We start from the raw sequence: 12,840 nt of genomic DNA on the forward strand, positions 1-12,840 counted from the left end.
ACTGCTGCAGCCGTCACAGTGACGCAATGGCTGTTAATGGGATGAAGGGTGACACATCCACACACTGCCCAGGGACCAAAGGTGAGATGTCCTTCACATGCTCTGCTTTTTGCTACACAGCTCATGCACTGTGCAACCCTGCCCTACCTGCACCAGCACATACTCTGGGGGCAGCAAGGAAGAAGAATGCTTCTCTGCAGCTCCTCAGTCTCAGAAGCACCCATATGCTTCAAGTTCCTGCAGTCAGCAACTCACAGCTCCGTCAATGAGGCCACTCTAAAAACTTTCATAGGGAAACACCCAGACCTACAGAGGGTTTTACAAACAAAGTAACAAAAATTTCAAAACACATCCCTACACTTTCTTTTTCCCATGAACTTAGTGGAAATATCTACGGTACCATTCCAAGTTATCTTTGGAATAAGGCTATATTTATCTACAGAAGGCACAGAGGAGGGGAAAAAGAGCCTAAGAAGACAAGTAACTGGAAAGACTGTTCAACAAATGGAACCATGAAAAATATCAACATAAAGCAATGAGCTGGTGTTTGCCTGACATCTAGAGAAAGATGACAGACTAAGGACTCTGCTTTACAGTACTTTACCAAAAGTCTAAATACATACAAACAAAAGAAAGACTCAACCAAATCTTCATATATTTGGCAAATGGAAAAAATGATATTTTTTCTTTCTGGGGGTATGAATGAGAAAGAATTGAAAACATTTCAGTTGAGAAGGCTCAGAAGCATGTGACTAATTTTGAGAGGAATGAAGATATGATTAGAGGGTGATTTGTATTTCTACCAGCCATTCCTGCATGAAGCTATTATGTTAGAGAGATCAGATTCAGACTTTCTGCTCTTCTTTTTCTGTCCAAGATCTGTGGTCACCTTTCTGAATTCATCTTTTCTCCCTACAGATCCTTCATGCTGTAAGGTGCAAAAAATAAAAGAAAAAAAGAAAAAAAGAAAAAAAAAAAAAAAAAAAAAGGAAAAAAAAGCCTTTTAAAAGGTAAGAAGAGTTGATCTGTTTTGTTTCCTGAAACTATATTCAGTGGGATCACAGAAGTCGAATGGTTAGAGAACTGTTAAGAATATGTTAGAAACCAAGTCCTGGATTGAGAAATCCTCAAATATTTATGCACTTATCCATGCATTCACTCAAGCAAAAGTTCTCTTTGCTGTTCATACTTGACACGAAACTAAACCAATATTATCTAACTTGCCAGAAAACAGAAATAAAGCAACATAATCCTGAAGTATAGATGGTCTTCAAATTAAGGTACATGATAGTGGCAGAGGGTACACTTTAGAAGAACTTGTATTCTCTGTGATCTCACAAACTACTATGAAAACAGCAAAACAAAAATTCCCCAAAGACTCCACCTTAACACCACACCAAGAGAAGAAAACTCATTCTGACCCGGCATAGGAAGTAAAATAGTTAGATCGTTCTTGATAAAGTGGTTGTAACATGCACAGAAATTAGTATTAGACTTCCCTATGATCAGCTTCATTTCCTATCAAATGCAAAAACAGTAACACAGAATTAAATCCACGTTTCCAGACTGCAAAGGACAACCAAATCATGTCTTTTCTACAAGAGACACCCTTCCAAGTCTTTTAGCGAATAGGAAAAAGTTGTTTCACCAGCTTCCCCACATGGTCACAGATCACATCTGATCTCAACTTATAAAGTGTACAGATAGGAAGGGTGCTTATAATTTGTCTAATGTGATAACCTACGACTTCGATGACAGTTTGGCTTCAATAAACAACTGCAAAAGGCGGAAGCTGTGATAGTAAAGTCAAACCCTGTAAATATTTGAAGGAATTGTTCCAGCGGTTTCTTCAGCAGCTGCTCTATAACAGCTGCCCTCTTGGGAACATGTGTCCCTTTCACATCCCTGAAACAGCTTCCAAGTTCCCCATCCTAAGGAGGCTGTATGCAAACTGCATCCCACAGCACGTGGCAGCACCGAGAGGGGACCGGGGGTGTGGGTCCAGCCGGCCCCAGCAGGCACTGCTGGGAGCTCCCACCGCAGGGCTGCACTGCATGTGCAAGGGCTCTGACTGCTGAGATGGGAGCAGAAAGCCAGGAGTGAGTGGTAAGACTGTGTGCTTTCAGTCTTAAAATAGACAAATGCAAATGAAAGCATGCCCAGGTCACCCCTCCTGCTATTTACCACAGAGCTCACAGTGATGGCCATCACTTTCTCACAGTGATTTGTAAAACTTGGATTTTCAGGAACAAAGTTTTAGCCACCAGGTTTCACAAATCTTTCTCTGGGTCTCTACGAATAAATTTCAGAAGTTAGACAAGGGTTCATAACCACAAAGTCCCTTTTTCTAATCTCAGCCTTGGGATAAAGAATATTTTTATCCGAAAGAGGTATCAAAAGACAAGACAATGGAGAAGTGATGAATGTTTAAGGAGGTCATGGTCTTTTTTGGAAATCCAACAGTAGCAAAAAGAAATGCCATAAAGAAACACTAAATTCAACAAAACAGAAACCACTCCAAATTTTTCAAATCCCAAGCTAGCACTGTTTCATAAAACATATGGTTACTCATGGACCTGCAGGCTCTCTGTGATCCACTGGCCTGCCTCTGTAACCTATACTTCAACAAGGGAAGCGGAAACAAGATGATGAAGCCACGCACACTCAAATGCAATGCTCTGGGAAGTGACTCCACATAAGCAGCAGAGGTGGCTTTCTGCTGACTCCTTGCAGGGCCTGTTTCTCCTCCATCACCGAGGCTGCAGCACTGTCTGGGAGCCCGAGGCACGGCGGGGTGGCTCTACAGCATCCACCCCACAACCACCAGCAGATGCCACCTACACTGAACGCCCTACAACCACCGAAACTGTGCTGCAGGTTAGTTTTTCTAACACGGTCTCCTGTTGGCTCCAGCCCTGCAAGGCTCAAATCCTCTCTACAGAGGGCAGCCTGGCTGAAATGTAGTGATGGATGCCAGATGAATTTTTCTGGCACAAATGCTATGATGTGCACAGGTGGACTCCATGTCCAAAGCCAAGCACAAATCTAGTTCAGGTCTGTCCAGGGTCTCAATCCTTCCTGAAGCAGAACCAAGCTCACCCAAGGAGCTTCCCAATGGGAAGGAGCAAACAAACAAGGAACCAAACAAAGCCTTTATGAACAGGCAGTCTGGGACAGCTAGAGAAAGAAACACCTCTTTAGTTTCTTTCTTGGACATGTTAGCAATTTCATCAACTACTGGACAGATCTGTCAACATTTGACACTCCTCTAACAAACTACAATTAGGAAAACACACTGAAAAAATGAAAAGCCATGAAATCATTATCCACAAGTCTATAAAGCCAATATTCCTGGATAGCCACTCAAATTTTCAAGTATTTTTATTACTCTGTGAAAATAGTAATTTCTGTTATTTTAGATTACATTTCCTGATAGTTTTCAACAGTACAAAGAGAAACACAATTGAGTAATAGCCCTATGTAATATACACAGGGGAAAAAAACATTTCAAGACCTCCTCCAAGCACTACTAGAAGCGAAAATCCCACCTACACTTCAGTTACAGTCAGAAATCTGGAAATAAAACGCATACATGAAGTATCAGGGCACTGACTTGTACAGTTACTTAACCAAGTGTGTGCCTATAAATATAATTAAAAGTTGCTATTGCCAAAATAATTGTAAAATTTAAGAAGAAACACATTAATCTGACACACCTATTTTTCGACACAAAGGAGAGCTTTTCCTTTGTAATGATATGTGTCCATGTTGGTTCACTCTTGAAATTTACCATAAATGACATGCTTTATGACACATGCTTCAATTAGAAGAAACAGATAAAAACCCAAGGGGTTTTGTTTGTTGCTAGTGTTGTTTTTTAAGAACACACAGCCAAGCCAATTAAAATGAAATAATTCACCTTGTGATATTCTACTGCTTCTCTTCTTACAGCTTACAGGTAATCTTGGCCTGAATCAAAGCAGCAATTCAGACAACTGCAGTCTGAATCTCCTTCTAAGGTACAAACACAGCAAGGTTGCCTTTTCCCCCAAAATGTCTTCTATACATGGAACCCAATGTAGTCCAAATGTCATGGCTACAGTCGCTTTTATCTCAAATGATACTGGTACAACACTCACTCAGTCATCCAATTTATGGGTTCGCATCATGAAACTCCTTCACAAAAGGTCCACCCCTGTCATATTTACGCAGGATGCCCTACTGAAGTCATGAAACTGAATTATCTGATGCAATTAACTCTGTTAAGGAAAAGGGGAATTTGTGCATTTAGTAATCATCCTGCTTGGGGTATTTTTACCATGCATTCCTCCACTCTGTGCTCAATTCGACCCTAAGCTGCTTATGCAGATACTAAACAGAACACATGATTCACTTGTGCATCTTTATTCTTTTAAAATATCTGATAAAGACAAGGAATAGGTCAATTTGCCCCTGTGCAATTTCACCAACTGACCCTTACAAACCTTATTCCTAGAGGCAGGAATAATACTGGCAAATTATCTGGTTCCAGATATATTTAATTAATATTAAGTGACATAGCTTCTCTTAGTTGTGGACTTCCATTACGTAAGATGGACAGACAGCAAAACCTCTGCCACCCAAGGATATTTTTCTAGATGTACTTTCTTCACCATAAGAAAAATTCCCCTTGGAATTTGTTACTATGACAATGTATTGCTCTGGAGATCTGACTATGGTGGAGTGGATTTACATTTTCTACCCCTACTGAAGTCTTTGTACACATGAGAAAGCAATCACTTACACATGGGATTACTGTTTTTTTCCAAATGCACAGGGAATGTTCAACTCGTTGAGAATATACTGGAAATATATTCAGAAAATTACCATGTAACTGCCAATCCAGAATTAATTCAAAAGTCACTGATAGCCTAGACCAGCTTCACACTGACGTTTCACCAGTCATTAGCAGCAGAATGAATAAATATTTTAGAATACTATGGGGATATTAAGGTTTATTTAACAGTGGAAATGCTGAAAGATAGCCAAGTAAGAGTAACAGTGAGACCACAATTTCTTCATATAAAACCTGGCCTTTGCTGTATTTGCAAGGCATTTGCTCCTTCAGCCACACAAGCTCTTTGTTTTATGATGCAGTCATTACAGGGAAGACTCCAAAGCATTTGGCAGCACAAGCAGTGTAGCAGCAGCTCATACATCCCATGGGCTCCAAGGAGAAAAACCTTCCCTTTCAGTTTTGGGACTCACTTGTTGGTGCTGCACTAGACCCCTCCTCCCTTGCTCAGCTACACTGGGCAGTGGTGAAAGCAGGTAGTGATTGAAACCCGCTTCTTAAACCCCATACTGGCTGGCACCTGCCAGTTCTCTCTTCTCCTGCTCATGAAAACAGGCTATGAGGTTCTGGACACATTGGAAGAGGCAGCACAGCCTCTGCTCAAGATCTGCAACTCTGCAGGCATCCTTTGCCACACACAGCAAGCATGGAGCAGCAGCGGGCACACGGCTGTGCAGGATGAGGACAGGGGAGCAGCGGGCACACGGCCCTGCAGGATGAGGACAGGGGAGCAGCGGGCACACGGTCCTGCAGGATGAGGACAGGGGAGCAGCGGGCACACAGCTGTGCAGGACACAGGGTAGCTACGCCGCTGTGTGCTCCCTGACACCCAGACAGGGTGTTTCTAAGGATTCATCCCTGCAAGAACTGCTCACAGCAGTGCTGCTGCATTGCTTCCTTCAGCCTAGCCTAGAAGAGCTGCCCATGTCGTTGCTCCTGCTGCCAACATCTGCCACCAAATTACACAGCAGCTCTGGCAAATCCAACCCATTGAGTCAACAGTCACTTCACCCATAAAAAAATGGGAGTCCTCTGGCTTTCAACTGCATGTGTATGCTAGATTTTTTTTGTTTGTGGGGATTAGAAGGGATCAAAATCCCTCAATTTCTATGTCAGATGTGCATTACACTTCTACTCAATATGAGAATTTATCAATAAATGTGTATGAGCATAATTAAAATACTCTTAAAAAGGCAGCAGTAACAATAAAGCAAGGGCCAGGACACATGCTTTGTTCAAATGCACAAATTACAGTTTTAATCCATTATCTAAATTATTTATCTGTCTTTCTGCAGAGCACAGTAGTGAGGGGTACTTCCACAGGTGGTACTAGGGACGGTGTTTCCCCAGCACCCTACGGAACACCGGGACAGCCGAGCTGCACCGCCTGGGACACCGCATCCTTGGTCACGCCCGGGTCACCAGAATAAAATCCAGGGGCCAGGGGCATCTCCGGCCACCGGGGCGATCCCCCGACACAAAGCAGGCCCGGGCTCTCCATTCCCAGCGCCATGCCGGGATCGCCGTTACCGCGGCAACGGCGCGGCCGAGCCCCGCGGCCCCGTGACGCGGCAGCGCCGGCCCGGCCCGCGCGTTGCCGGGGAGACGCCCCGTCGCCACGGCGACCATCACGCCGCCCTCCCCGGCCGCTGCCCTCCCTGGCCGCCAGCCTCAACGCTAACGCGGAAAAATAGTAAGAACCGCCTCAGCCGCCCCGAGAGCCGTCAGCGTCACCGCCCAGTCCCGGTGCTGCTGCGAGCCCTGGGGCGGCTGGCGCATCACACCCTCCCCATCCTGAGGGGCGGGGGAGGCCCGCACGGGCCATGAACCGCATTCCGGCCCTTATGAGCATCGAGGAGAAAGCAGTTCTGCCAAACCTCAGCGCCTGCTTTCCTGCTTTGTGGATGGCAGCCATAGATTATGTCTTTTTGCTAACACTCGTCGTAAATGAATGCCAGATCAAAAAACGCAAAACGAACAGAAAAACTCCACCCCAAGTCTGTTTCACTGAAGGAAAGGAGAAAATCCAGGCTAATCCTAAGGGCCACCACAGGTGCCCATCCACCACCAAGGGCTGGTCAAGCCAGCTGGGCACCAGCTCAACCTGGTGGACATCCTGAGGCTGCACAGGCAACATCGGCCCTCAGCTCTGCCAGGAAAAGAATGAGCCCATCTCCCCTGAGTGAGCAAGGGAATCGTGCCTTCACCAAAGGGGATAAGTGGGCACTTCAGAGCTCTCCATTTGCTTATCTGCATTCTTATTTCAGGCGCTCCTCTGCCAAAGGGCTGCTGCAGGAAGCCGGCAGGCTCTGCTCGGGGAATGCGCTGATGCCAGCAGGGGCATGAGCAGGGAAAAGGTGTCCCGGACACTCCGAAAAAGCCAGGCCATCACCGGCGCACCCGGGCTTTCCACACTAGCACATCCCAAACTGCATCGCTTGATTACATTTAGTGTCTTACCCAAGAATCATACGCAACACCGCAGGAAAACATTTAGAGTTGTAAAATGCATCTAGTTCTTACCTTTGATATGCCTGAGGAGATGTGGGAGGTGTATTGAACACATGCGAATATGGGTGATAGGGTGTCTTTTTCAAAGCCTGAATAAGATTTTGTCTATATTCTGGGTCTATACACCACAAGGATCCCTTTCCAATACTCTGCAAAGAGAAAAGAATTAAAAAAAAAAAATCAAATATTTGATCTAATGGCACAGCCATATTTATTTAGCAGTTTTTTTCAGAAAAAGCAGTGGGTTTGGGTTTTTTGCAAGACAGAAGAGCATATAACTTGCTTGCCAGAAATTATTACTCCTTTAATAATGTATTATGACTGTATGATTTAAATCACAATTCTGAGAGAAAAAATTAATGTTTGGTTGCTCTTTTCCCTCTCTCATTACTAGTTAAGAGGATTTAATAATATCTGGCAATTTTCCAATCACCTCATATTGGAAAAATAAGCTACAGTTAACTGTTAAACAGAAACTTTGATGAGAAGTATCTTGTTTTTGGAAGTAGTTTTCTTTTCCTTTTGCTGTTATACAAACAGAAACAAGGCTAAAAAAGAGAGGGTTAAACACCCTAGCAACTGTTTTAAAAATATAAGGACTTAATCCTCTAAACCACATGACATCAATGCCATTATACTACAAGAGGAAATTAATCATCTTTTCTCCCCAGAGGGGAAAAAAAAACTACCAAAAAACCCCAAAACAAACCAATGGACCAAAACTAAAAAAAAAAAAAAAAAATTAAAAAAAAAAAAAAAAAAAAAAAAGCCCCAGAAATAACCATTTAAGTGTGTTGTGAAATTGTGATCAGCTGAAACAACAGTTACTGTAATGACCCTTTCTGGACACAAGGAACAACACCAGCAGTTAATCTGTAAAGCAAAGATTACACTGAAATTCAGTGTTTATTCTGCAGTTACAAGCAGTGCAATTTAATTTCTTGTCTCAATCCCATCAGAGGTCAGGCTGAGGATATTTTGGATTGTTTTGTGGGAGTTCTCAAACAAATATGAAAACTTTGCCTCAGCTTCACTATGAAAGCATATGGAATGATAGTTCAGGAGTAGTCTTGCTCTGCTTGATCATACATAAAAAACACCAGTCCTAACTGTTGACTGAACTCAAGTGACAGGCTTTAAAGGCATTATGCTAAGATTTTTTGGTAAATGTTGATGCTTTCTGGAACAGATGGGGGAGGCTGTGTTACTGCCTCTAGCTGCTTTTCAGCCCAGAACCATCCCTTTCCTCTGCTTCAACTTCTACCAGTGAAACACAGGTCTCAGTTAACATGTTAAAGAACAAGCACACACAGGCACACACACACACAGAAGGACATAATTTGCTTAAACCATATACCAGACACCTGTTTCCTTTTGAAAACTGGTATCTTTACCCTACCACTTCCTAAGTGCTCTTCTGCCCCATGGACAGCTGTAGGATACACAGCTCAACATGCAAAGTGCTTACAGAGAGCAAATCTGCACTAAATTCTCCTCCCCAAAAATAAATGAAAAAGAAAAGTCTTCCCTAATGTCCCTGGATGGCTGTGTGTGCACCTAGAAAGTTTCCAGCACCACGTGAGACTTGGCTTGAAAGAAGAGGAGAGCAGCCAGCACAACCCACAGGAGCTGACAGTCTTTTGTCAGAAAGAGGCAGGGCTGCATGCTGCCCTGGTGGAACAGGAGCATGGGGTCAAGACTCCTCAGGATGGCTTCCAGGGTTCAAGCCCATCCATCCTTTTACTGCCCAAAGGTGCCCTACTAGGAGGCCACAGAAGACTCTAAGGGGAGACATCTTCCAGCACTTGAAATGAAGCAAGGTCCTGATATAGCGAAAAAAGCCCAAGACTAAAGGAGCTAGAGAGACAGCCAGCAAGCCTCTTTGGCTCTCATCTCAGCAAAGCACTACAGTCAACAGCTGAGAGATCCAGGGCTGCTGTCAGCTGTGGAAGCTGTGCCCCACACTTCTCACACCAGTCTGCAAGAAGCAGGTTGTTACGCTTAGCCCTCTTAAAATACGGGACAATGAGCCAGACACATGACAAGCCCGATAAGTGATTTTTAGGCAAAGGACAGAGTCAAAAATAGAATCCAAACATCCCAAATTCCACTTCCATACTCTATCCAAGACCCAGACTAAGAACATAAAATTTCCTTTTAAGCAAGCAGTGAGCAAAACTAGGAAAATTTTTCAGGAGAAAACCTTTGCTGGATTCCTTACTTCTTACAGCATGGGATAAACTTATAAAAAAAGCTACACTTAAATGCCATCTACCTTATTTGTACTTACTGGAACACAACATATTGTTTTCAAACTTCTCTGTTTTTTTCATTTACTTCCAAGACAGCCTTTTCATCTACCTGGAAGAGATTACTCCCCAAAACCCATCAGTTAGTTTAAGGTGAGGGCTTTACAATATGAAGTCACTACTGAAGAGTGACTTCAAAACCTTTTATTACTGTTAAGATAAATTTGTGTGGCTTGTCCATATTCTTGCAAAAGCCAAAAATAATCTCACTGAAAAACAGGAACTCTCACAAAAAATACTGAGAAGTACACTCCTTGTTAAAAAAAAACACTAGGAAGGCAGATTTGCTATATTTTCACTGCAACTGAACTGACTTATAATTTACCAGCAAAAACAAATGTAATTTAAGGCAAAGCTCGCCAACTTTGCAATGTTCTCTTTTAAGACAGTTATTTTTGTTTTTCCACAATCACATAACAGAGCATGAATAAAAAGGAAAACTGAAGTGACATCTGGTTAAGTTCTTGACTGTTGGGAGGTGTGAAGAGCTTTGTTAACTGTCTGTTCAGATGTGTCATTAGTCTTCCTATATACAGAGCAATCACGGGAAAGGAAATCACTGGAGCTCAGACCCGTCCGTTAGTGATTAATTTCCATCTTATGACACTTGGCGTGCTGCTTCACTACCTCCTCCAAGCCAAAAGTCAATAGTGACTCCAATCAAAAACCAGCAAGGAAGGGTAAAAAAAAAATCTCTGGATAACATTTGTCTCCCAGGCAACAAGTGACTGAGGAGTGGGTAACAGCCCCCTGATCTCCTCAGCACTTGGAGTGCTTTCAGAACTCCCCCAGGTCACCTCCTCCCAGGGCTAGGCACAGCCACCTCCTCCCTGCCAAACACAGGTTACAGCTTCTGCACTGATTCCTGGTTAAAAATCGGGTGACGTTATTACAAGTCCTCTTCATGTGGTCCAAGAGTAAACTATACTTGAGGGTAAACTGCTTCAGAGGTGCTAATGGGGAGAGAGAGAAACATACAGAGTTACCCCATGAAAGTTTGACTGAATACTTTATTTACAAAAAAAATTCTGATTATCTTTTATATGGAGATATTGCTACTCCTTTTTAAGACACTTAACATATATATGTAAATTGTGCACGATACTGTGTACTAATTCCCAATTTATTAACAAATTTGCTCTCTCTTATCTCTAATATCCAGTTCTGATTCCCACCCAGCAACTAAAGTCAGTGCATTGCCATGAAAAGGTACATGATATACTCAATGTTCACTTGTTTCTTCTTGCAATGGACTGCACACAGAAGTTTTTAAATACTACTTTACACAACCTATTAGTATTATGTTTGGTCATTTTTAGTAGAATTGAAAAAATATTGAAATTTTAAAGTCATTAAAATGCTGCTTGTCAGCTCTTTCAGTTGCTATAGTTGGGAATTAATAGCATTATCTACTAGTAAAACTCCTCATTGTAATGATTTTGCATGCATATACCTCACAACTACCTGGCCTCACACATCAGCTACTGTCTGCCCAAAGCTCAACTAAAAGAATTGTGTGTTGAGCTCTTTCTGAGACCAGTGGCTGGGAAAAAGTACAAAACTCATTGTATTGGGTATGCATGGTCAGATTTTGGTACTACAGGAGCTACATCCATCTAGATAAAAATTCCAGATAGTGTTTATTTGAAGAATTTTGTTCCCTGGTTATTTTAGCACAGACTTGAAAGGTGTTAGGAACACAACCTTTTTCACAGAGTTCTTCTTTTTACTGCCATAAAAACAAGTCTGTCCAAAACAAAGCTTTGGGAAGAGAGCAGATACAGAAACAACAAAACATGGGCTCAGGGAGATGTTGGCATTTCCAAATTTTCCCTTCTGAAGCTCTGGTAACATGTTCACTTTGAATCTGCCTGGAGGAGCAGCTCCAGGTATTCCTATCTCTTGCAGCAGCATCACCACCGAGATGGTCCCCAAGGGAACAGAACTCTAAGGGAAATCTGCCAAAAGGGAGATTTTTTTCCCTCTGTGATGCCTTGCATGTGCCTGGGCCTTCTTCCATAAGCCCATTTCAGTCATTTTCCTCAAAGAAAACTGTTTTTCTCACACAATTTGATGTAATTTACATTCATTAAGCTGGCTCACATGAAAGGTGTGACAAGCATCCAGAGAGCTGTGGCAAAGCAGAGGAAGGATGTGGGGACACAGGGGAGGGAATGGGAGCCGTTCCTTTCTGTAGCAGGAGCCCTGGTGACATCCCCATACACCTTGTGAAACAGCAAACTGAAAAAGGAAAACCAGGACTCTGGCCGGACAGAAAGCAGCTTGTAAGACAAATGGTAAAACCAGTATGAGGCAGAGCAGGGGTACAGGGGCTGGGGTGAGCTGGGCAGCAAGGCTGGCAGACAGCCCTGAGGGAAAGGCCAGGCTGTGCATGGGAAACCAGAGACATGGAGAGGCTGGGCCCCAACACAGGTGCCTGGAGGCTGGGAGGAGAGAAACCAAAACAAGACACCCACGAGTGACTGCACAGCTCCGCTCACATACCTAAGCTATGCCAGCAGGCTGAGAATTTTAACACAGCTCTGAGTAAAGGACCTTGCTACTCCCAATCAACAGCTGCCCACTGAGTAGATCCGTACTTTACTTCTCCACTATCAGATGAGGAGGGGATGGGTGGCCATGACTAGGCTTTCTTGAACCAAAATGATCAGCAGTATGAATCAGGCAGCTACAGACTGAAGAGGTGCAGATGTACACCATCTGAAAAGTATGTCACATTAGTTTCACTAACCATAAAAGCAAAGAGAAAAAGCAGAAATTTCCTATTACTCAGAAAAGGGCATTACCAACTAACATCTGCAGCCCCAAGCTATCAAATACTGAAATCACGTCAGTGTGACATCTGTCCCTGCCTAACCCACTGTAGGTTGCTGCAGTGGTTAACACAGAACCTATGAATATCATTAATATCACCTTCAATGATTAGGAACCTTTTGTTGTCAGTAATTCACCATCAAAAGGTTTTCTCTCATGGATGAAACCTACTGTTGTTACAACAGGTGATCTCCTTCCAAGTAATAGTGGAGAGATTACTGGGTATTAAAGGTTCTTAATTTAAAGAAATATTTATCCTGAGCTCATTGTGTCCAGTTGTGCTGCAACAGCAGGTTTGAAGTAACCTTTCACACAGATTTGCCACTATGCTTATCCATGGGAATGCCCAAC

General features: G+C 43.1%; 1 protein-coding gene across 8 annotated transcripts in view; it reads right to left on the reverse strand.

Annotated features, from left to right (window-relative positions):
• The window catches only part of FOXN3 (forkhead box N3), a 209,036-nt gene that overhangs the window by 96,973 nt on the left and 99,223 nt on the right, over positions 1–12,840 (reverse strand). For all 8 annotated transcript variants that reach the window (XM_041471803.1, XM_041471801.1, XM_041471804.1 and 5 more), the window contains one exon: positions 7,358–7,494. In XM_041471803.1, the coding sequence (XP_041327737.1) occupies positions 7,358–7,494 (137 nt within the window). The remainder of the gene's footprint in view (positions 1–7,357; positions 7,495–12,840) is intronic.

This window comes from Pyrgilauda ruficollis, unplaced genomic scaffold (assembly GCF_017590135.1).
Source record: "Pyrgilauda ruficollis isolate IOZ18807 unplaced genomic scaffold, ASM1759013v1 scaffold28, whole genome shotgun sequence".
Lineage (NCBI taxonomy): Eukaryota > Metazoa > Chordata > Aves > Passeriformes > Passeridae > Pyrgilauda > Pyrgilauda ruficollis.